Genomic DNA, 24,985 nt, shown 5'->3' on the forward strand with positions numbered 1-24,985 from the left:
ATCAGTATTATTATTGTGATTGTCATTATTAGTATTTGTTTTTGATGTACTCTGCTTTGGCAACAAAGGTGTCAACCATTCATGCCATTAAAGAATGTTTTGAACTTTGAATGGCAAAAAAATGGGTTAAAAGTAGCAAAATAGTGCAAAAATAGCCAATGGCAAAAAGCATTTAAAGAGTGGCACACAGGGGCAATAATTGGCAGAGAAAGCTGCAAAAATTGGTTAAAGAGCGATAAAATGGAAAAGAGTGGCAAAAATTGGTTTAAAAGTGGCCAAAATGGATTAAGAGTGGCAAACAATGTTGCAGAAATGACAGAATGAAGCAGTGAAGTAGTGAAAAGTGTCAAACATGAGTTCATATTGGTGATAAATCACAGCTGGGGAGGGACCATTCTCTGGGATTTTCAGGGGCTCAGACAACTCTGTGGGCAGGCCTGTCTCCTTGTGGTCTGCCACATAGATAATAGGGATCCTGGGTTTTGAAAGAAAATACAAACACTGATAAAATAATATGTTAATCAGACCAAAATATTGATTTGATTTTTCTTTATTTGAAAGTCTGGCCCTTGTGCAAATGTACTTGATGACCCCTGCTGTATAGCCATTTTGCAATGAAATGGTTAAATGTTACAGTGTTGCTGACTAAACTCATCTTTGATCTAGTCTTAGCTCTAAAGTAAAATTCTTAGAAAAACTCAGGATTCTAAGAATTTTGTCACCAGGAGCAACTCTTTAGACTTGGGAAACTGTGAATACAGCCCCAGAATTTTGATGGCATTTTTTGTAATCACTGCAGTTAAACTGATGAAGCAACAGATTCCTGAGTGGTAAGCATGTTGGCTGGGCTGATATATTTTACCTTCACAGACCATAGACTAACTGCATTCATTGTTACCAACGATCTCCTGCATTGTTTCCTTTTGTTATATCATGGAGTTGTCATTAAAAATAGAAAAAGGCCTTGCTGAACCAAGAACTGCATGCTCAGCAGTTTGATGGTCAACTCAAACAAGAAAATATTCACAAAAAAATCTTCTCTATTTGCAAAACAAGTTGCTCTCTGATAATGCAAATGTGCGTCAACAATGAACTAAAGAAATTTCTGCAAGCGTGAAGAACCTTGACCTCTTCATTATTCTCCGCCTTGAAGTTCATTGAAAAGCGACATTGTTTCTTTAAGATTGCACTTGCAGCCAGCAGCGGCTCTATGCATTGTTGTCGGAACAGAAAGCGAGTTGAGATTGATATACGGGGGCCGAAGACAAGTTGTGCATATCATCATCAGACCAGCTGCAGAGCAGGCAGCAGCAGCAGCAAGCTACCAACGGGTCCTGAACTCATCCTTCCAGACATGGGTAAGAAACTCCAGTCAAAAGAATATTTACTTTTTATTAGGATACTTTATTTAATCGAATCTGCATTTTATTTCATGTGATAGCGCGCTGATCTGAATGGGACTGTAAGAGGGCATCAGAACTTAATACGTTTTTTGTCACTTTAGAGGTCGGCTACTCACCGGCTGATGCTCCACTGATATTATGAGATTTATTTCATGCTTCAGATGGCAGGACTGCTTTCAGAGCAGCCTTGTCGCATTTGCTTTCTGTCGCAATCTTTCTCAATTTTTAAAGAGTCGAACTTGGCCTCAGCTTTGCTTTTTTTCACCAGAGTGAGGCCTATATGTAGTTTTAAAGCGAGGAAACTGCGGGCAGCTTGGTTTCCGCAGCTGTTAGCTTAGTCTGGTGATGTCATTAATTAGCTAAATGGTACCAGGTGTGTCTAAAGGCGCGCGAATTAAAAAAGGTTGTTCTTTCTGTGCTAAACGTCGGGTAAAATATAAGCTTATTTTCACTATTTGCACCATAAATTGCTACATTGTACCACTTCTAATAATTAGTTTGCTTATAAGACGTATGTCGATTAATTTCATGCTTTATCAGTTCAAATTTCCTAACCTCTGAGGAGTTAGTTATGGTGTGTGAATAGGATTGTGAGCACAGTTTGTCCGTCTCCCTCCTAGATACACAGCCATGTAAATGTGTTTAATTAAAGAACCATCTATTTGCCCCTCCTGCCATCTGTGTTTACTGTAATGGTACCAACCACAGTCTGTCTACTTCCATTGTGTTTAAGTGTGTGTGGACGCATGTATGAAAGTGTGTAATGGCACACATTCACACAGTTGAACCGTTTGTTTCTAGATTTGCCTCTCCATCCTCTTCCAGCACAGACACTGTCACTTTCTCATTCCTGAGTCTCCCCACAAGGAAGTCTCCAAGTTAGTGTGTGTGTGTGTGTGTGTGTTTGAGTAAGGAGAAGAGGTACCTCTGGTCTTTGTTTGCTGACACTGGTGGCCCTTGTCCCCCCATGTTGCTGTGGGACAAAGACCGTTGTCTCTGCGGTCACAAAAGCAGCCTCTCTCTTTTTCTTTCACTCTCTCTTCTCTCCATCCTCCCCCTTTTTCTCACACCCTGCATGCTGGGTGCTGAATGGAGGCAGGGTGCGAGCAGGGGTCAGGGCAGACACATCCCCATGCCCTTGGCCCTTGGCATCCATTCAAGCAGCAAATGACCATCTTTTTTTAAAAATGCACTGCTTTACTGAGGGAGTAAACGTGTTTGCAGCTGCAGCAGAATCTAAGGTGACAAAGAAGCATCCTGAGAACTTTTCTTTTTGTAGCTGTTTAAAAAAATAGGCCTGAGGTATATTGGATGAAGTGTTATTGTGGATGCTTTTCTCTTTGCAAGATACTCACATATGAAAACACAAGAATTTATTTTTAAAAAATGCAGTTAATCACTATTGGCTTGAATATGGGAAATCAAAGTTAAATCAAGCAATCACAATTTATTAAACTAGACTTTTAGTCTCTGAAGCCCATTCTAAATGAGGACAAAATGCAATGTGCAACCTAATTCTACAACTAGTCTTCCTCTTCTGTCTTTCAGCATCTTCTACTTCCCTATTTCTACATCTCCCTCTTCTTACTTTCTGCACCTCCTTTTTCAGCATCTCATTTTTCTCTTTTTGCATCCCTTTTCTTTTCCTCTACATCTCCATCTTCTCTGTTTATGCACCTCCTTCTTCTCCCTTTCTGCCTGTCCCCTTTGTCTCTCTCTCTGCATCTCCCTCTCCTGTTTTTGCATTTCCATTTTTTCCTTTTCTGCATGTCTTTGTTCTGTATTTCTTCATCTCCCTCTTCTCTCTTGCTGCATCTCAATTATCTATTTCTGCATCTCCCTTTTTATTCCTCTCTGCATCTCCTTTTTCTCTTTCTGCATCCCCCTTTTATTTCTTTATCTCCCCTTTTTCTTTATGTCAGATATCTTTCTTTTTCATGTCCCTTTTCCCTTCACAGCCCATACACAGCTTCATTATGGCAGGTCAACATGAGTCGGGAGTTTTTTAAGAAGTACAGCCTAGACTAGGGCTGGGTATTGTTTGGGTTTTTCTGATACCAGTGCTAAATCAACACTTTTCTAACGGTGCCGGTGCCGTGTTGAAAGTAAGCAGAGAGAATAAAAGCTGTCTGGGTATCATAAATAATTTGCAGAAACATCTGCATAAGATGCCAGTCGAACATGAGATAAGGAAACCAGTGTATCTTAACACACAAATCACTAGGGATGTTCCGATACCACTTTTCCTTCCTGATATGATTCCGATACCAAGGTGTTGGGAATTGACCGATACCGAGTACTGATCCACTACCAGTGTGAACTTTCTGGACTGAGTGCAGACTAGCAAATTATTTTAGACCTATATTTGACTCAGCAAATAGAACCATAATGTACAGCATCTCAGTGACCCTACTGTTGTTTTTCTGCTGATTATTGAGTTTTACTGCTAAATATTAAAATAACTATAATACAAGGGGCTGCAACACAGGCTTGCTCTATCTCTCTCTATATATGCTCTATCTGGGCATCATGATGTGATTATGGAATAGCCTGTAACTGACTGACAGACCCTCACAAAGAGTACATAATATGGTAGTTAGCATTCACGTTAGCATTCAGGCTCGCAGTAATCAAAGATCGTAATTCGATTAAAATAGATTAACAAAGACATTCAATTTCATGTTTACTGGTGTAGATCTAACAATTAAAGTCCCCAAAAGTCACACAAGCTCCAGGCTTGATGAAAATGCTGCCACAAGGGATTCAAAGGCATCAGTAGTGTCAATGGGAAAGCACAATGGCTAGCTTCAAGAGGACAAACAGGTAAGAGGCAACGATTTATGGTTCAAAAGTTATTTAACTTCTGATAAACCGTGTCACTTCTTGTCGTGTACAACAGTGCCCTCCTGGAATGCATTTTAACGATCACATTCAGAGAAAAACTGTCACGCAGCCACCATTCTTTGCTGCTGGGTCATTTGTTTCTTCTTCGCCGCTCTAAAACGGTAGCCCATGCATGACGTGGTTTCCAGCAGCAAAGAAGAATTGATTTCCGTTTATAGCGCTAACAGTTAGCGTGGCTAAACAAAGCAAAATATAAAGCTAAACCAAACGGTTTTGGATTGGTGCATAAACTGTGAACTCGCTGATACCAATACCTGCAATTTTAGCAGTATCGGATGTATATCGGAATTGGAACAACCCTATAAATCACACAAATATCATAATGTGTTTCTTGCCTTACTGGGTGGGAGGGGGTGTCATTTGTGTGGCAGGGTATCAAAATGAAGTATCGATATCTGTGTTGTAATTCATTAGGTATTGGATGTGTTGGTACCGGTGCCATTTTTGTACTGGTTTTCGGTACTCATCTTTACCCTAGACTTGTCCTCTTGTAGTGTCTTCAGATAATATAGGTTATGACTTGGCTCATTACGAATATTGATTGATGGATTGTTTTTCTGACAATGATATAAGTGTAATATATTGGCTGTGTCTGTACAACACACACCCAACTCCCTATTCACTATATAGTGAATAGGGAGTGATTTTGGACACAGCCATAAATTCATAGAATAATTACTAGCTTTAGCAATAGCTGTTTGCAACAATTTTGTCATTACTATGATTGAAAATGAGCATTTTTAAACACTAAAATCTAACAGTTACTTTGAGGGTAGCTTTTAGCTAGCTTTAGTTTCTCTTGCTGCATGAAGACAGAATGGAAGCCTTTCAAAATGTGAACATGCTGAGTGAAGAAGCGGTTTGCACAACAATTTATGTATTGACATAAATTCAGAATTTTGCTACTTTATCATATTGCAGCAATTATAAAGTTTTGATTTGTTGTGCAGCTCTAGTAAAAATGTGTGCAGTAGTTCTACTCTGCTGATTTCTTTTGCTAATTCACTGGAATTTCATGTGACATTTCATAATTCATACATAAAAATGATGCTCCAGATATCTCAGATAATGTGCCACTCACAGTGCACTTCATTCAAACTGCTTAACAAAACTATGGCAGTGAGTCCTGCAAAAAATCCAACATAATAAGTAACTAGGTTTACTTTAGACCAATTTGTTGGTAAATAGATTGGGATAAATAATCTTGAGTAATACTGAGTTATCTAATAGTTTTGGGAATTATTTGGCTGATTCGAGCTTCTCCAGTGTGAGGATTAGCTGCCTGATGTCTTTCATATTATTTTTGCTCAATCTTTTTCGGTTTTGGACAACTTCTTTTGGACTAAACAAGGCTTTTGAAAACTCCCGCTTGAGCTCTGAGAAGCTGTTCTCGGAATGTATCACTCTTTGTGGGCCAAGAAAAACATTTATATTTTTGAATAATGAAAATATGCTTTAGTCATACCCTATTTCCGAGCACCAAACACAATTCAGAAGCAAAATGAAAAAGAGAGTGCTTTTGCGTTTTCTTCAAAGCTGTCTATATAGTTTCCAATCCAGAGTTGTATATATACAGTTAAATAACCTTTTTACTCCTGGTATCACATGTCCATGCATATTTATAGTGAAAAATATGATGACAGATTTCCTTTGTAATAAGAAAGCAACTTACCCTTTCTGCTTCTCATTATTTACTAAAAACAGAGCACCTCTGCTGAGGTGTCTGTCGTAATACATCAGCTCTTTGTGTGCTTTGACTTTCATGGTTCTGTGTCCTCAAACAGGTTGCTATGACTGCTGTATGCGCTGTTTGGGTGGGGTGCCATACTGCTCCCTGGTCGCCACGCTGCTGTGTTTCTCTGGCATTGCCCTGTTCTGCGGTTGTACTCACCAGGCACTCACAGAGACAGAGAGACTCATCGAGACTTACTTTGCCCGCAACCTTCAGGACTACATCACGCTTGCCTACATGTGAGAATTAAATTGAGTGTTTATATCATAAGAGTGACATCTTTTTAACCTTGCCGTGGACGCTCTTGAGCTTTAGCTTATTTTTCAGAGGATTTTGGTTCTTCATAACCCTGAATTTTCCCTGTTTTGTGCTTTAGCATTCAGTATTTCCAGTATGTCATCTATGGTTTGGCCACCTTTTTCTTCGTCTACTGCATCATCCTGTTGGCTGAGGGCTTCTACACCACGAGCGCTGCCAAGCAAACCTTTGGAGAGTTCAGGAGCACCATGTGTGGCCGCTGCCTCAGCTCCTCGGTGAGAGGGCCCAGAGTGGGACAAGTAAAGGGGATTGGAGAGATTGGATGGGATTAATACACATATCACTCCCTGGTGGGTGCTGAGCCGAAAATCTTAAAGCTGCTAAAAACCTCTGGGGACATGCAAAGATAAGCATACTGTGCATGTTTGAGCGGATGGGGAACAAGCTGAGTGGTTGGAAGATGAGGAGGAGAACAGAGAGTGAGATAATAAGTAAAGCTAATCAGGGGAAAAAAGTAGAAGTGGTCACTTAGTGAATTGCTGCTCATAAAAACACTCTCCTAAATTACTTATGTGTCTTAGTTTATAATGATGATGTGCTCAAATGTTTCTTCTGCTCCCCCTTCTTACAGTTTATAGTGATGACATATGTGCTAGCTGTGCTGTGGCTGTTGGTGTTCGCCTTCTCAGCCCTGCCTGTGCACTTTTTTTACAACATGGATGCCACCTGTCACACTATTGATGTTCTGACTGAGACCCCAGCCAGTATCAACCAGCTCTGTGTGGATGCAAGGCAATATGGTAAAAGACATTTAGTCATATCAACATAAAAGTCTTCAGTGGTCTTTAAAACAGCCTTTCCTTTGTGTACCCCCCCCCCCCCACCACCACCACCACCACCACCACCACCACCACCACCAAAACAGTGATCTGTGGTCATTATTGGAAGTTTGTCAATCTCCAATATTTCATAAAATGTAACCCAACTTGAAGACTGTTCTCTCCTTTAAATATGTGTTTAAAAGGGAAGAAAATTCCCTGATTTTAAAGTCAGGTTTTAATTAGGATAAGCTAAATAGAAAATTAAGTCATACATGATTGAAAACAAAACATTTCATGTTATCAGTAAGACACAGATCTAAGCTTTTTTATGCGCACTGTATTATGTTAAAGAACAAGTTACACCAAGTGTCTGATATCACTTTGCATCATATGCTCACATACTTTATCCATTAAATATTTAATTCTCAGCACTGTGAATTTCCCATTGTTAAAAAAATGATAATTATCTTTCTATTTGAACACAGGAAACACTGAAGTATGGTGCTTTTAAGGGTTGGAATTTGTCTACCTACCACTGTGGCTTCTGAATCCAAAAATCTACCATGTTTTACCAGATAATTTATTTTAAAAAGCAGCATTATTTAATGAGGTATAATATAATAATCAGTGTTCAAGTTATGGGCTATTTGATGAGAATGAGTTGGTACATAAATGATCCAAACTGTCGCTCATTTTTAACCTCATTTTTTGACCAATTTATCCTGTATTCATATAGGATTACTGTAAATTTCTGCATTATGACTGTCTCTTCACTCGCTAAAATCTAGAATTTTGTGGACAATTTCTGCAGTCTCTCGCCCAAACTAAGGCTTTCTTTAACTTGCAACAAGCAATACATCAGTTCAAACACACCTTTAGCAGATGCACCTGTTGCGTTGGAGAACTACTTTCATCCCAGCATATAATGGCCTGTAAACATTTGACAGCATCTCTGACACAGTGAGGAGGAGGTTTTTGGTCACTGAGCATGCAGGTCTGCTTGACTTTGCTCATAAAGTCAGTAGGAAAAACTCTGAAAAAGTGGTTCACTTTAGGCTTTTTTCACTCTGTATTAGGCTACTTTTATTTACCTGCCCAACTGGCTAGTAATTTCAGTAAATTCAGCCGACACTGATCAAAAGTGCCTGCATTTGGCTGGTGGTGGGTGCTAATTTCCCACCCTGGTGCTGTGTATAAATGAGCATTTGATGGTGAAAAGTAGATGTTGCCTCTGTGTTAGCACAAGTCAGAGCATAACTTGCAAACCACAAATGATATAAATACACCTCCCCTTTGAAAAAAACGAGCTAGCAAGTTTTATGAATGAGAAAAGAGTGAAAAATCAAGAAATCTCCCTCTAGGACACTCTAAGCACCTCATAAATCTCCCTCCCTCCTTGTTTTTTGTCCATTTCAACACAATAAAAAATACAGCCCGTTTCAAAAGTAAATCAATTTTTTTGTTTACACAGACCGCTCATGAATGGTTACAATTCTGCAATAGGAATGTTTATAAATTGTTTTGCCACTTACACTTGCTTGTGTCACATGTGTCGAGGATTCACTCTTAGCTCTTTTCTGCAGTTTTCCTATTTTCCAAAAAGGACATGAGGAGCTGCTTATGAAGCACTCCTACTCTGTCACTATCTATGTTTACATGGACCACTTGCAATCGAAATAAGTGCCTGAGCTGAGTAAAATTGCTTCATATAAACACTTCATTTGGAATAAAATCCTCAGATTCAACTCATTCGGAAAGAAATTTCATTCCGATCGAGAGGGGTGGTTTATGCCGATAGTCATTTGGATCAGCGTCCATGAAAACACTCAATCTGATCATCTCTCCTTGTCTGGGGTGATTTTTGTCTTACTGTGCATGTCTGTCCCACAGATGGAACAGACAGAAACATGGCGGGAGGAAAACAAAACTGATCTGTTGCTGAGATAACCTTTTTTTTACTTGAAACTTTAAGAACTCAGGATTGTTGATCAGATAGTATAAGGTACAGACACGAAATAGTAGAACAATCAACTATGCTCGAGCAGGAGTTTAAACAAACGAACAAGTGCTGGCGGTTTATCTACAACAAAAGGCGAGGAGGAATTATATCTGAATCGGTTGCATCTTTTGGCGTCCATGTAAACAGAGAATTGTAAATCTCGAATCAGAATAAATTCAATTGGAATGTGAAAAAAAATGTAGCTGTAGTGACTGATGGCTGTTTTAGTTCAAAAGTAAATAAGACTGGTCGAACAAAAGAAGTACAAAATGCTGATATGCTAATATGCTCACAGTACCATGCTAAAATACTGATGCTATGACATACAATATTAGGAATTTACCAGCAGGTTCCTTGTTTCTGGTTATCTAATGGGATTTACAGACAGTGGGGACAAAATGAGCAGACCAATCCAAGTTAGTTTTCTGTGGATGTAAGAGATTAAATTAAATGGAGATGTGATTTTCATCAGGTCTCCTGCCATGGAATGCAGTACCAGGGAAAGCTTGTGGAATTACTCTGTCCACTATTTGCAAGACCAGAGAGGTAAGAAACTACTTCATACTTGGCTGTCATGTTTGTGCCTGAAAAAAAAAACAAAAAACACACATGTTGTCTCTATTAATGCAAATCTCTTCCCATCAGTATCAAATGACTTATGACCTCTACATTGCTGCCTTCGCCGGCGCAGGCATCACTCTCCTAGCTCTGGTGAGTGATTATGCTTCAGCTGGGGCCAATTTGACTGCACCAACAATGGTTTTATGGCTCATGTGACTTAGTGACGCTCAAAGTGTAGGCGCTGAGGCATCCCAGGCCTCCATGACTGATGACTTTTGTACTATTGCTCTCTGTTCCTCATTCTCAGCTGACACAAACATCATAATAATGCTGTAATGTCTGGTGGTTTTCCAGCCAGCCAAATGGCACACCCATTATACTTTGCATGCTCCATTACAGAAGCTGTTATATGGATGATATCTGCTATCAAATTAATGTCATAAGCGCTTCATCATATTTTTTCCTATCTGTGGTGTCATTTTTCTTCTTTTCACTTCTGTTCTGACTCTGTCTCTCTATGTCTCTCCATAGCTCACCTACACTGTGTCAACCACCTATAACTTTGCTGTTCTGCGGTATCTGGGGAGAAAGGGGATAAGTGCACGGTGTTAGGCTCGCCTGCTTCTTGTCTGCTCTGTGTCTACTTCACCACCAACATGGGGATCTATAAGGACAACAACAAATCTCTCTTTCTAAATCATCACTACAGAGCCACCTGTTGACATGGACTCTTAAAAATCTTGTCTTTGTATTTTTACTTTTCTTATGGGAACAGTTTTAGTGTTTTCTTTTACTGTATTTTATGTATCTGAGGTTTGTCTGCTGATTTTACATGCAGCAAGTCTTACTTATTATTTTCATACCCTCATGACCAAAATATTTGTAAGTTATTGCTCTTTTTATTTGTCCACATTAGAGTCCGAAATTCCCTTTCGCTTAAGTTAACCTCCAAATAACACTAAGCTAATTCATTAACATTTTAGGAAATAACCATCTATGTTACTGCAACACATGTAGCTTAAATGCAGCTGTTCTAGGGAATAGGGATTTTAGGTTACCATAGCTACCACCCCTCACATCTGGTTGTCATGGTGGCAGACAAGCATGCATTTGCAGTCTCACGCTGACCTCAGGACTTTTCTCACGGACTGGAGAAAAAGCCAAAACAATGGAGTCAGGCCTGTTTTTGAAAAGCTAGCCAATAGGGAGCCAGCTGTGGGGGCCACCTGCACAACGAGTCTCTGCCAAGGGTTATATTACATGTCAAGGGAGAGGGTCCTCAGGACAAAGAGGGGGTTAGACCCAGCCAAAGCCTCAATGAGGGTCTTCTGGGACAGCAACCACACACAACACCATCCAAATGCTTCTACAAGACCTCTACCTCTCTCTGGATAATGAAAGGAAAGATTCAGTGAGGGGACGGAGGGAATTTTGATAGATTTTGAAGTTTCTTTCCAAAAAGGGAGATATTAGTGAAGTCTGATCGAAGAAGGTCTGAAATTGTTTCTCATAATTTTGAGATTGCAAAAGCACTAGGTGCTAACTTACCAAGTGGCCTTATATGTAGCCTAAAACACATTGTAAGATGTGTCCCCTGCTTTTTATGCATGGTTGAGGTACTTTTAAAGAGAGATGACTGCTTTGTTTTTCTCTCATTCTATAGGAATTTTGTTGTAGTTATTGTATAACACCTCTTTTATTTAGCTGATTTACTATTTTTCACTTTGGGTGTTACTAACTGAAGCCCTTAGCAATGTTATAATTAGATTCTTCTATTTGGTTGAAGCTTTATCAAGCTGCGATAGGTAGATTTGGTGATTATTTTTGTGTTGGTAAAGTTTGATAATAAAAAGATTCTGTAAAATATTTGGTCACAGTGCCTCTGAAAACATTGGTTTGTAGTCTGTGAAGGTACAGAAACTAACGGTGTCGGTGCTTAACTGGCGCTCCAGCCTTGGCTTCCTGCCACATCCAGGGGCCAAGGTATTTTGTAAGGTGTTTTGTATTCTCTCCTCCGGTGTCCACAGGTGCACTGTTCCCTGCACTTGGCTTTGAACCAGGTGTACCTGAGGAAGCTGAGGAAAAGGGCGAAAGAGGAAAGGAGAGGCTATGACCTGTATGGGAGGCTGCAGAGAGACAGAGGAGGGACACTGTGCTCTCCATACCCTGCAAACATGTCTGACACCTCCTGACAGAGCCTCCAGTGTTACTGCAGGAGCTCTTTGCTGCAAAGGCCATCATGACTGGATAGGTCGTCAGAATTGTCCAGCTTTGTAAAATTGATTTAATATGTTGGTAAATCTTAGTAGATACATTTTGACCCTAATTTAGGACACTATTATTTAACTAATGGTTAGTGTGTTATATTTTTAGTTATGAAATGGTACAGCGCAGGTTGAAAAATGCTTTTTTGTAGCAAGCCATTACATGTCAGTATATCCATCATATTTCATATGGTGTTCTGCATTTACATATTGGCTATAAAATTTTTCCTTTCTGTTTTTTCTCTTAAATTTCAAAATTTAGATTTCAAATATGTAGCTTTAGAGGCAGGTTCAAAGAACAAAAGTGTGATTTTTTTTTTCCTGCCTAGTTCTAATTTCACAGTGTGCAGTGCATGCTCAGTATCATTTTTAATGAAGAAGAAATAAACAGTGTTCACTGTCTCTTGGGCTCCCACACATACTTGTTCATTCAAAGACGCTGAAGGTCTTTTATGTGATGAAATTCAAGAGTTTTGCATTTTTGGGATCTTGCTCAGGATTAGTCATGCTTCATTTCTCCAATGCAAACACTGAAAACTTTTCCTGATTGTGAAAATAACTGTAGACAGTTGGAGAGCTGATGAGTTTGAGTGACCTATTTTAGTTTTAAAAATAGTTTTAGAGCTTTAGTTGTCAATTGCTACGCCAACAATTAAAGTCAATATAAAGCCACACACTTTCATGAGTTCTCAAAGTGTGAGCACCACAGACAAGATGAGAGTCGCTGTTTGGTTTGTTGCATGTTTTATTTGTAGCCAAGCACTGGAGAGTATTTACCACTTTGCCAGCATGTTGGCACACCCAGTCTTATCCTCCGTAGTGCAAAAAAGAGGATTTGTCCATTAAATCAACGTATAATCAGGATGAACAGTCTAACTTTCACACAGCTTTAATCACACTCATGAGTTTGAGCACTGAGAGTGAAACATCATTATAAAAGCAATGCCCTTTGCAATGTACAGAAGCCATTATTATGGATAGCCCAAAGAAATGTTTTTACATTCATAAATATTACAGCAACATTAAAAAAAAAATACTGACAATAAACTGGGTTGCAGTGATCATAAGACTGCATCATGTAAGCAACATACTGCAAGGTTATGCTACCAGTATCCTAAGATTCATCACAGGTAAGTTAGGTTCAAGGTAAACAGTCTGGTGAGCTACATTATCTGAACAAGATAAAACTGAAATGGTGCAAAAAAAAAAAAAAAGAAAAAAAGAATATGATTAACACTGACAAACTAACAGCCCTCATTTTAAGATTAAATTAATGTTGATCCCCTGCTTGATTTCGTAAAAATGCTTCACATGTTCACAGTTGTACGGATTCCATTACTCAAACCACAGAGTAAACCTTGACAGTAATCGGACCTATTTAATGGAAGCCTAAATTAAACCAAAGAATCAAGTTAAAAGTAAATATGACTGTATCTGATTTCAGTACCTTTCACAGTGATGCTCCTGTTATCTTTCCATTTGTCTGTGTAAATAGTGACTTAGATTTTAAAGGCAAAGTACAAGACTGGCTACAGACCTTACATCTCTGATGGCCACTCTTCTGGACCGTTCACCTGAGACACTGTATATATTTAAGATCAGAAATATATGCTAAATCTTATGAAATAAAATCTGATAAAACTTCAGTTTAAGCTAAGTGTTAGGAGTTGAAAACCTGACGTGTAAAAACTGAATTACAAAACGTTTCATTAAGCAGAGTACACAGTCTGCTGACAGGAAAAAGTACATCCTCCATGAAAACATTCTAATGAAGTACGCATGGCTTATGTAGCTCTGTAGAAACGTAAGCTCTGTAGATAAGGTAGCTAAAGCTAACCTTACAAAGCAACTATGTAAGCTATGTTTGTTATCTACAAGCAAAGTTGGCTTAAGCTATGTTTGTTAAAGCTCATGTTGCTTAAGCTAATTTAGCTAAAGATAACATAGATACATAGCTAACCTACCTACATAGCTAAAGCTAAGCTCCAAAAGCAGCCCAAGAAAAGTCTGGCTGCAGACCATTCATCTGAGACGCCATACATCTCAGAACGGAAATACACGCTTAAACTTAAAAAAAAAAAAAGTCAGATTACCAAAGGTTAAGTTAATAACTGCTCTGCAAAAACTGGATTTCAAAATATTTATAAAAGCCGAGTAAACAGCCTACTTACAGGAAAAAAGCTCATTCTCCATGACAGCATAATGCAGCAAGAGTAGCTTACTTAGCTCTTTAAACTGCATACGCTATGTAGCTACATAGCTGTCTAAGCTATTTAGCTAATGCAGCTAAAGTTAAGCACACAGAGCAGCTACTTTAGCCATGTAGTTAAGTTAGCTTTAGCTATATTTGCTAACGCTCATGTTGCTTAAGCTAATTTGGTCGAACACGATGTAGCTAGCTAGCTAAAGCTAAGCTCACAAAGCAGCTATGTAAGGTATTCAGGTACGTTATCTACGTAAGCTTTAGCTACAGTTGCTAAAGCTTACACTGCTAAAGCTAACTTGACTAACTACATTGACTTATGTAGTTATGTTAATTATGTAGCTAAAATAGCTATGTTGGCTTTAGCTAAAGCTAGAGCCTGCTAAGATAAAGCATGCCACCCCATACTAAATCCCATATTAAATTAATCTGTAATCTTTGCAATATGGTTATTTCATGAGTTTAACTGCCAGGATTTGTTAATGAATAAAGTTGAATTTAAAAAACAATCTAACAACTGGAAATACATCGTACCGTCAAATAACAGCACTTCCTTTCTAATATATGATGCCTCAGGTGAACGGTCTGTGGGAGTGGTTGTCTGAGATGTACTGTCTGCAGCAAGACCCCTCAAAAATAATATGAGCTCTAGCTAAGAGAAAAAACTAACTCCACCATATTAAGGGTGTGAGAACACAGCCCACAGTTAGCAAAATTGTGCATTCAGAATTTGAATGAACTTATTTTTGAAACAGGCATTGATGTTTGAATAAATACTATCACAAATACAAGTCCAGCAGCTAGCCAATAACCAACATGAATGTTTTTTTAATATTTTTGCCTCAGTTTGAATCATTGAATTTCAGGAATTGTTCTCAAACCACTCTGGCAAACAACAATTCCCCCTGGCTGATAACAGTAATATATTGTGATGTTAAATGAAAAAAAACACTGAAACAAGAAAAGTACCATCATGCTGAAACAAGCAAACATTGTTACGTTTTAAGAATACTCAGTTGTATGTTTTGTTCAATACTGTGTAAGCAGAGAGGAGAGGTGATGCACGCATTAGTAGTCCTAGCAGCCTAATCTTTGTACTCAGACTATTTCATATTCAGCTGAGACCAAGAGTGAGCAGACTGACAGCACAAGACGCATGTAAGAAAAGTAAAAGGGCTGGAATGTTAAGGCCTGCTACACAATCAACAAGGCAGACATGATGACAGGACATGCATGACAATTAAGAAAATTACTGTTAATTCAAAGCATTAAAAACCCTTCTTAAAATGGAAAACAGACTTAAATCAGCCCTTGTTCTAACAATCAATGTTACACTCTGTCAGAGAAAATAAAGCAAGATGAATGATAAAATGTGTGCTTCACATAAAAATGAAAATCACCTTTTCAACAAGAATTTCAAAATCAGTATTTTTTTACTTTAGAAAAACTCCTTAGAAAACAGAGCAACAGACAAATTATTTGAAATTAAATTGATCCTATAATGCCTAAATTGCACACCTGACATCTTCTGCCACACTGCAGTGAGAATAATAAACTACAGTCATCCCAATAGTTTGTACCAATGCATATAGTCAGAGCAGCAAAATTAGAGCTTTTTCCCTTTTCTATCCCAAACAAACAATGCCCTCTCCCTTTAAATCATATGACTAGTTCGTACCGTAAGCATACTGGTCATCTTACTGATGCCAGGAGTTCCTAAAGCCTCCAATCTGCCAGGATTGGTAACGCTGTCACTCACAGACACCCTCTGGGACCAGAAAATACATTAACTCTCCACTTCTGGTCATATATCAGATAACTTGAAAATGTGATACTGTACACAAAGTGGCTTTAAAACCTGGAAAAATCTCTTCATTCAGACAGTTAAGGAAACCGAGTGTAATCTGCTGTGCCAGAATGTAAAGTGTGCTATTTGTTAAGGTGTGTTCTATAAAATTTAATACATTTCAATCACATAAATGCTCTAAAATATGATTTGATAGAACTCCTGCAAAAGCAGACAAAGCTGAAGCTGTGTAAAAAAGGTTTTGTGCAACACTACTGAAAGCAGATGGAGTACAAAGGATGAGTGTGCCTGTTACAGTGTGCCTGTACCGTGGTAAGAGCGATTATTCAACAAAGTAGATATCAGCTGTATCCTTGACACAGCCCTCCTTGGAGCAGCCGTATCTTCATCCACATTATCTTTACCTTGTACCTACAGAATGTGTACCATAAATAATATCTGACTGGCCCTGAAAACTGCCATGTGCAAGATTACGCCAGAGAGATTAAGAGAAGGCAGAGTTACACCTGACAAATCAGCAGCAAGATGTACGAGTAGTTTTGCGGTTGCCGTGAAGATCAATAGTACTGCTCAGAAGTGCATGGTCAATATTGTCCTCAGCAGCCAGAACCTCCCGTACAGCTGCCTCAAATGCAGCTGTGACATTAGTGTCATCCTTAGCACTGGTCTCAAAGTAAGGGTAGCATCCGTTCTCTTCACACCACGCCCGTGCCTCATCCGACCCCACCTCCCTCTGCTCCATGTCGACTTTATTGCCAAGTACCACAAAAGGGAACCGCTCAGGGTCTTTAACATCCGAGTAAAACATGAACTCCTTCTTCCAGCAGCCCAGGTTTTGGAAGCTCTGCAGGTCGTTCACAGCAAATGTGAGTAGGCAGCAGTCAGCGCCTCGGTAGAAGGGCGTACGTAGGGACTTGAAGCGCTCCTGACCGGCTGTGTCCCAGATCTGAAGAGTGACCAGGCGCCCGTCTACCTCCAGATCCCGGTTCAGGAACTCCACACCAATGGTATGGAAAGACTGCGAGTCAAAGCGGTCTGTGACGTACCGGTTCATAAGGGAGGACTTTCCAACACCACCATCCCCCAGCAGGATCACCTTAAGCAGAAGGCTCTTCCCGCTCATCATATTTCCACCCACCCAGCAAGGCCTCCTTACCAGGTGGCAGACCAGGGTCTATTTAACCTAAAAAGAGGAAGAGACACACAAATGCTCACTGCACAATCATTGGGGAAATGCAAATCACCATTGGGCAACAGGAAACCAGAGTACTGAGACAAAAAAACATCTTGTACCCAAACCACTTTGTAGGGTGGATTTAAATGCTTATTGAGAGTCCCAGCAACATTTGTGTCCATCCTCATATGAACCTTTATGACACTTGATGAGAGAGGTTTAATGGTTGACTAGTTCCTGGGACACAAAGGACCGAGATGTCTGCCAAAGGTCTCTGGATGAAACTCTGAGTTTGCTGACAACAGCCGTTTGTTTACTGCAGAGCACCATAATACGTCATTATATGTGTTTTACTGAGCGAACGCCATCAAAATACAGCATAATGCAAACACTGGTGTTACACCAGATATAACAAACAAAGTGCAGTAGTCACCACAATAATAGAGGCGAGTCATGAGCCGCTCTGGAAACGACCACTGCACCTGCGCAGACCACAAACATGCACCAGCTTGTTGTCAACTGTGGCTTGAGGCTAAAAACATTACTTCAGCTGCCTCGTTGACGGTATATATGAAACTGTTTGAAAAGAGCTGTGAGGCAGAAATTAACCAGGAACCGAAACAGGTTCAGACAGACCTCTTAAAAAATCTCGAGAGCAACGGACAGTAACACAGTAAAACTAGCGGCTTAGCAAGCCTCCCAGCCAACTAGCAAGCTAGCCGGCTAGTGTGACGGCTTGTTGACATTCCATCCTGGTCATGCTAACCGTTAGCCTCGGTGCATAGGTGACTCTAAACAGTTCTGATTAAAACCATTGCAAGCTTTAAAAGATAGAAAATGTTTCGAAGTGGTCATATTTTCATTGGTGGGTGTATCTCGTAAATGTGGAATAAAACTATTTAAATACTTACCCTGTTCCTTACAGTTTATTTGCCGTGGTCTGCCTTGCTCCCCTACATCTGACTGAGATTGAGTGTCGTGACGTGCGCGTCCGACAAAGGGTCTGCACGTGCACACCACCCAGCAGAACGAGGTCCTAAAGTCCGCCCAGCAAATTATGTCAACAAAGTGTAGTTACAGTAAGCTACTTATTTACTTCTGTGCTCTTGGAGGTGCTTACTCATCATGAGAAATACAAAGGTGTGCTGGTGTTTTAAGATTCCGAACCTGGTAAAGCAGATACTGGCCTGGACCAGGGGTTCAAAGTTTGGCATTGGACCACATAAGTTAGTGGGGAACCCCTCTTGCAAACTTACCTAAATCACTTGTACATTATAAAGGAAAATGACGAAATTAAACTCACAACATTTTAAAATATCCCCTTATTTTTTAAATAAAGAAATAGCCTAGTTTTGTTTTTCTTTGATTTAATTACATGGCACATTTTGCTGCCCTTTAGGCCTATCGTTATTTTCTTAACCTAATCAGCATAAAAAGAAAATATTTAACAATGTTTTTGAGAATGTTTTTGTTTTTAATTCACAACATTTAAATAGACTTTGCAGATTATTTCCTCAATTAAGATGTCGTTGCAGCAGAGTTGTGCTACGTTGGTCTTGTCACCTGGTGATTTATAGTAAGCCTCATTTATATATGCAGAAAACTGGAAAAAAAATTCTGTGAATTTCAAATATTTATAAATTGTGAAAAAAAGAGGAAAGTGTGAAACAATCTGCCATGAAAACACAGAAAACAGAAACGTCTATAATCATTTTTGATGACTATTATGTTAGGAAAAATTAGAGATATTATTAGCTCTAACTGTCTTTAAAAATGTTGTGTCATTAAATGCATTTGTATGATAACCTAGATATGCAGGTTAAAAAAATAAAATAACCAGAAACTTACAGAGAGTATTTCACAAGTTGTAACAATTTGGCCTTCTGGTAGTAAGAATAATAACTACAGTATGTGGCTCTATTTATTTATCCACTATTACACAACTCGGAAGTTTAGATTACAATATTCCAACATTGTTATTACTTTTACTTCTACATTTAATTCTAAAAGTATAAAGTCATTTGCAGTATAACTATAACATATATTAGTGCTTAACAAATTTATTAGACCACCTCCCAAAGTAACGTTTATGCCACAGCTACCCTAAATTAACAGCATTGGTAATTACCAAAATCATTGATTATGTTTCTGCAATGGTTATTACACCAATATGTAGAAGCTCTTTAACCCAAATGATATTTTTAATGCTAAAATATAACCCTAACCCTTTAAACATTTTTTATGTATATATTTATAATATTTATGTTTTCTAGTTTTTATGACAGGTGGTCTAATAAATTTGTTAAGCACTGTACATAAAATAGCTTAGACCAACTTACTTAGAACTTAGACCAGGCCTAAAAATGTATTTACCAATTGACAATAATCTTTTTAAATAAGTAACTTTAAATATTTACTTTTTCACTCTAAACAGATTTTTTATTTTTTTTTATTTTCATTTATTTATTTATTTATTATTTTTTATTTATTTATTTATTTATTTTTTATTTTTATTTTTTTGCTGTTTTCTTGGCTGCGTTTTTACTAACTTTTTTTGTATTTTTCTGCAACAAAAAGCAGAATTTGGACACAAATGACATATTTCAATGGGTTCACACGTTTGACGAAGTAGTGTTTAATCCGTGCCTGTAGATGGCAGTGTACAGCTTGGGTTGCTAGTGAGCTCAAAGAAGAAGAAATTAGGAAGCGTAGAAGAAGAAAACAGCCGTTATTATTACTCCGACGCCGCTGGCTTTTTACATCATTCAGTAAACACAGCTCTCTAAAATGAGCTCGTAGGAAGCCAGGACTATTTGATCTGAAGAATCAAGAAAACTACCTCTTCATGTGTTTTCTGAGGGGATAATGGTAGGAAACTGTTTAAATGTGCCGATAGTGTTGCATGCTAGGAAACTACTGACACGTAAGACTGAAATAAAAGAGTCCGCTACTTGTTTGCTAAACGGAGTTTGTTTATAAGAGAATTATGCACAAAGAAGGATAATACTTTATTTACAGGTCTTGAGAACAACGTCAGCAATATAAAGAAAGAGAAGTGTTAGTCCTTTTTGATGCTGACTTACTAGGAATGCATCTGTATGTTATTTTGTCTTTTCCTCCTTGCAGATGGCAGGCAGGGGCAGGCTGGTGCCCTGTCTGTGTTTGGGGCTGTTCGGTGTCCTCTGCTGGGTCTGGGTCTCCTTTGCTTCCTTTCCAGATGAGCAGCTTCCCCTCGAGGCCTTGGATGCAGTGGACCGAGCAGCCTTTCAGCCCCAGAGCGCTCTATCAGAGATGGAGTTTGCCTCCATCCGCTCATACACAGGACCTGGCAACGCTGACCGCCGCAGCAACAAAGAGTTGCCCATTCTCCTCTGGTGGAGCAGCGGATTGTTCCCACATTTTCCTGGAGATACTGAACGCATCGACTGTGCCACATCTTCTTGCCTGGTCACCAGCAACCGCAAGGTATGAAGGATATTTAACCTTGGCTTGGATGGAAGCTGCATGTCCACATTCATATAAATTATTATGCAGAGTTGTTCTAAAAGTAGTCTTGTGTTTGATCTTGACAAGGTCCAGCAGTACAAACGGACAGCATCCATCATCTTTTATGGAACGGACTTCAGGGCATATGAGGCCCCACTGCCCCGTCTCCGCCACCAGACCTGGGCTCTGTTCCATGAAGAGTCACCCATGAATAACTACTTCCTCTCCCATGGCCCGGGAATCAGGCTGTTCAACTACACGGCCACGTTTCGCAGGGAGTCAGACTATCCATTGACCCTGCAGTGGCTGCCCTCTCTGGACTACCTGCTAGAGCCTGTGGCTGTCAGTCTGGAGGAGAAAAATCGTCTGAGGAGGGAGGGTCTGGCTCCTGTGCTCTACATGCAGTCTCACTGCGATGTGCCATCAGACAGAAATAGATATGTCCAGGAGCTTATGAAGTACATTCAGGTACAATACAAATATGTTCTTTAAGAATACATTTACAAATCTTATATTCATTGATCCACACCTTTCCAGTTTTTTAAGCTTGGAGGAATTAAGTTGCACAACCTACATGTTTTAGCATTAAAGCTCCTAAGAGGAACCTTTGGTTTCTAACGATATGGGTACCTTTTATCTCTGTAGATTGTGTCCTGTACGTGTGAAGGAAGTGTTTTTCAAAAGAAAAAGCATCCTGTTTTCTTTTAAAAATCATATCTATCACTCATTAGGAATCTTTATCATTGAAAATGTTAAAAAAAAAAAAAAAAACAGTCTCAGCATTATGCAGCTACCCTGCAGCAGCAGATTTAGTCATTGTATTACCGTAAAGAGACTATTAAAAACTTTTAGCTGTTTCATATGTAGTTAAAAACTTGTTGTAAAAGTAGTTAAAAAGTAATGCTTAAAGGAGGTTTGTTTGGAATTTTCTATATTGATCCCATCCTCTGTCTTTTGGTCACAAATAGAAGATTGTTTTGCTTCTTTTTCTTATCTCAAAAAATATGATTTAGACTACCTTATTTATTTTTGATCACATAATACTCCATTATATCTATGCGGTGGCTGTGGCTCAATGGTAGATTTGATCATCTCCTAACTGAAAGGTCCAGCTTCTGCAACCACATATCAATGTGTTGTTGGGCGGGATACTTGGTCCCAAATAACTTCTACTGCTGAGTCAGTAGTGTTTCAGAATTTGATAAGTCAATACCAATTGCACTTATCATGGCAATCTCTGTACCGTTCGCTATAAGTTCGCTATATGTCTCCTCTACTCCAGAAATGCCATTTTCTTTGCATAGGTGCTTAAAAAGTTGTGTACTTATATGGCACTCTAGCTCATAACAACAATAAGCAAATGCAGGAAGGTCGAGGAAAAGGTAGTTCATTAATCAAATACTGAAAAACCCAGATTTTGAAGTACAAAATATTCAATAGGATGATGTCAGTGTAGGTCCAGAAATCAAGCAGCCCTGCTCTGTTTGATAACTGACAGCATAAGCACTGTTTGGCTGAATGTGGTGTATTTGTGTTGAAATTAATCAGACACTGGACTAGAAAGGCTTTCCTCCATGTAGAGACGCAAATTTAAAGGAAATGGAGTAAAGTGGTGTTTTTATTTTTGAGAGACCACTTTAAACTCTTACTCCTCAAAATATTGATTTCTGAAGTCTTCCTAAGTGAAAACATTAGTATTCTGTTGTTAACATTGGATAGGAACATGTTTTCTTAGGCAGTCATTTCCAGCAAATACAATACCTAAATGAGTGTATTGTATTCTGGAGGTTGAGAAAAATGATGTATAAAGTAAAATATTGTTCTTTTTATATCGCAAAACCTCTTAAAGGAATGTTAATATAGCCTTTCATGTGACGGTTGTGAAGCCCAGTTAAAGAGGAAATGCAACAGTTCATTTAGAGTTGTCTAACATAAGTTTTATTTATAGATTAGACCAGCAGAATTGGGCTAGTTTTTCATAATTCTAGGCTCAAAGTTCCTAAATATGCCCCATCCTTTGTCTACATCACCTTTTTGTTACTCTCTGTAGGTGGACTCTTACGGGAAATGTCTGAACAACAAAGCTTTGCCTGAACATCTGGAGGACACGGCCACAGCTACTGGTGAAGACCGTGGCTTCATGACTTTTGTTGCCCGCTACAAGTTTCACCTGGCTCTGGAGAATGGCCTGTGTCCAGATTACATGACAGAGAAGTTGTGGCGGCCCCTCCATCAGGGCTGTGTGCCCGTCTATCGAGGCTCAGCTCTTGTGGCAGACTGGATGCCCAACGATCACTCAGTTGTCATTATAGATAAGTTCCCCTCTCCCAAAGCTCTAGCTGACTTTCTTAAACACCTTGATGAGAATGATGATGAATACACAAAATATTTAGAGTTTAAGAACATCAAAAGTATAACAAACGCTCGTTTGCTGGAGGTTCTGGAGACCCGTGAGTGGGGGGTTAACGACATGAGTAAACCTAACTACTTGAATGGATTTGAATGTTACGTGTGTGATCAGGAGAATGCAAGACTGACAGCAGAACGAGCATATAGAAGAGCACCTATGAAGAACACGCCTCCTCAGCCAAAAATGGCCAACAACTCTCACATGGGGTGCCCCCTGCCCAGCCCAGGGTATGGAGATGTCCAAGACTTACCTGCAGATGATGGGTGAGAATGCCAGATCCCTTTACTTTCTGTATTTCAGTTTGCATAACAATGTCCTGAGGTTAGAGGAATCAGCGCATTTTAATGGTCTAATTAAAACGTCCTCTATCATGCACCTAATCTGTTTCGATGTCTCTCTGCAGATGGTTGCAAATATGGCCGCAGGATTACTGGCAGAGCCTGGACCAAGCGGAGGGGCTGGAGTCACTGATAAGACATAACGAGTCAGACCCTTCACTCCTGTGGAAGCACATCCAAAACATTGCTGTGAGCAGAGCCAGAGGAAAACACTGACACAGGCCGAGAAACAAACAGATGATGGAGCACATCCAGGATTACAGGGGTGCCCCATATTTTGCATCCCCCTCTGTTTAAATGAGGGGGATGAAGCAGAAGTGACTCATATTTCTGCACCTGAGCCAAACCCCTTTTACCCCCACCAGCAGTTTAGTTACACTCTAACAGATTTTGACATTATATTCAGATGACATGATAGGTTCGTCCTTTATACCAGGCTCAGTAATGGGAAAATAATATTGTAGAGTTATATTTTCAAGTTGTTTTATTGCTGCGACAGACGGGCCATCGTTGCTCGTGTTCTGCTTTGCATTGTTAACATTAACTGCATGCTGAGCAGTTGTTCCACTAAGGCACATTCTCATGGGAGGCAGCTTTTCATTGGACTGGGGCAGAGCCAAAGATTTGTCCTCGGAGAGGGAGCTCTGCCTAACTGCGTGTGAAGACCATCAAGACAGTGGCCATTGAGCTACATTAGCTTCTTTACAGTTAATCTGTAAGTCACTAATGGTTATGAGCTAGAGTGCCATATAAGTACACAGCTTTTTAAGTGTCTATGCAAGGAAAATGTCATTTCAGGCGGAGAGGAGACAGAAAAATGTAAAGATAAGGACAACTCCCTGTGGACAATCTTTATGCATTTGTAATGTGCTCAGGACCTGTTCATGTGACACTTTATAACATTGCCCATAACTGTTTTATGTTACATGATTCTGATCATGTTCATGTGCAATAACTTTTTTATTATGGTGTTTAAAATGTGTTACTGCTCAAGACTTTGTCGCTGCATTTCCACCAAGCAGTCTAGTTCTGATCAGATAAGTACAACACACAATTAGTTGCATTAAATTTTAGGAAAGGTACAAAAATAACTAACCTGTTCTCTCCTACCTCTCTGGCACCCCTCTGTTTGATCTTACCTACAATATTTATACCCCCAGTGCGGGCTGTGGCTCTTGCAAAGGTATTTTTTCCAAAATTTGGCTCTTTGCGCAGGGTTGAGTAACACTGTCTTAGGGTGATGGTTAAGTTGACATCTCAATTTAGGAAAAGTTTTGAGCTGTAGCAATGTGCTGTTTGTTACCAAGCTGGAGTCTGATATCTATGTGAATAACGGGCCAGTTTCCCTTTTTTTTTTCCAGTTTTTGTTGTTTAATAGACATAAAAAGCCATAATGGTACCAAATGAAGAGCCTATTTGGAGCTGAAAGAGCGATCCTTATCACTGATCCAGTTCTCTAAAACAGACAGGGTTTTCTTCCCTTGGAGCCAGTCTGGATGGGCACAGCTGTAGAAACACATGAACAGATCAGGGTGTACTGTACCAGACCAGTCCGTTTGATGGAAATGCGCAGCTATAGCCAAGTGTTTCTACCAGCATGCTGCCTTGTATCAAATATTTATACC

General features: G+C 39.4%; 3 protein-coding genes across 4 annotated transcripts; 2 read left to right on the forward strand and 1 right to left on the reverse strand.

The window, feature by feature from the left end:
- Window positions 1-1,202: 1,202 nt before the first annotated feature.
- Window positions 1,203-12,344, forward strand: plp1a (proteolipid protein 1a). Of its 2 annotated transcripts, none has more exons than XM_041797280.1 (7): window positions 1,203-1,358; window positions 6,092-6,278; window positions 6,416-6,572; window positions 6,929-7,097; window positions 9,590-9,663; window positions 9,763-9,828; window positions 11,706-12,344. In XM_041797280.1, exons 1-7 carry the CDS (start codon window positions 1,211-1,213, stop codon window positions 11,868-11,870), a joined length of 966 nt encoding a protein of 321 aa, XP_041653214.1. In that variant the 5' UTR covers window positions 1,203-1,210; the 3' UTR covers window positions 11,871-12,344. The 2 variants fall into 2 exon arrangements, with proteins under 2 accessions (XP_041653214.1, XP_041653215.1); XM_041797281.1 differs by lacking the exon at window positions 11,706-12,344 and adding an exon at window positions 10,210-11,544.
- Window positions 12,026-18,106, reverse strand: rab9b (RAB9B, member RAS oncogene family). Its single transcript, XM_041797283.1, has 2 exons — window positions 18,038-18,106; window positions 12,026-17,135 (listed from the first exon to the last, which is right to left on the reverse strand). Exon 2 carries the CDS (start codon window positions 17,076-17,078, stop codon window positions 16,467-16,469), a length of 612 nt encoding a protein of 203 aa, XP_041653217.1. The 5' UTR covers window positions 17,079-17,135; window positions 18,038-18,106; the 3' UTR covers window positions 12,026-16,466.
- Window positions 18,107-19,846: 1,740 nt separating this feature from the next.
- Window positions 19,847-24,857, forward strand: fut11 (fucosyltransferase 11 (alpha (1,3) fucosyltransferase)). Its single transcript, XM_041797722.1, has 5 exons — window positions 19,847-19,994; window positions 20,253-20,591; window positions 20,700-21,080; window positions 22,663-23,285; window positions 23,426-24,857. Exons 1-5 carry the CDS (start codon window positions 19,992-19,994, stop codon window positions 23,574-23,576), a joined length of 1,497 nt encoding a protein of 498 aa, XP_041653656.1. The 5' UTR covers window positions 19,847-19,991; the 3' UTR covers window positions 23,577-24,857.
- Window positions 24,858-24,985: the final 128 nt, after the last annotated feature.

Source organism: Cheilinus undulatus, linkage group 10 (assembly GCF_018320785.1).
Source record: "Cheilinus undulatus linkage group 10, ASM1832078v1, whole genome shotgun sequence".
Classification (NCBI taxonomy): Eukaryota; Metazoa; Chordata; class Actinopteri; order Labriformes; family Labridae; genus Cheilinus; species Cheilinus undulatus.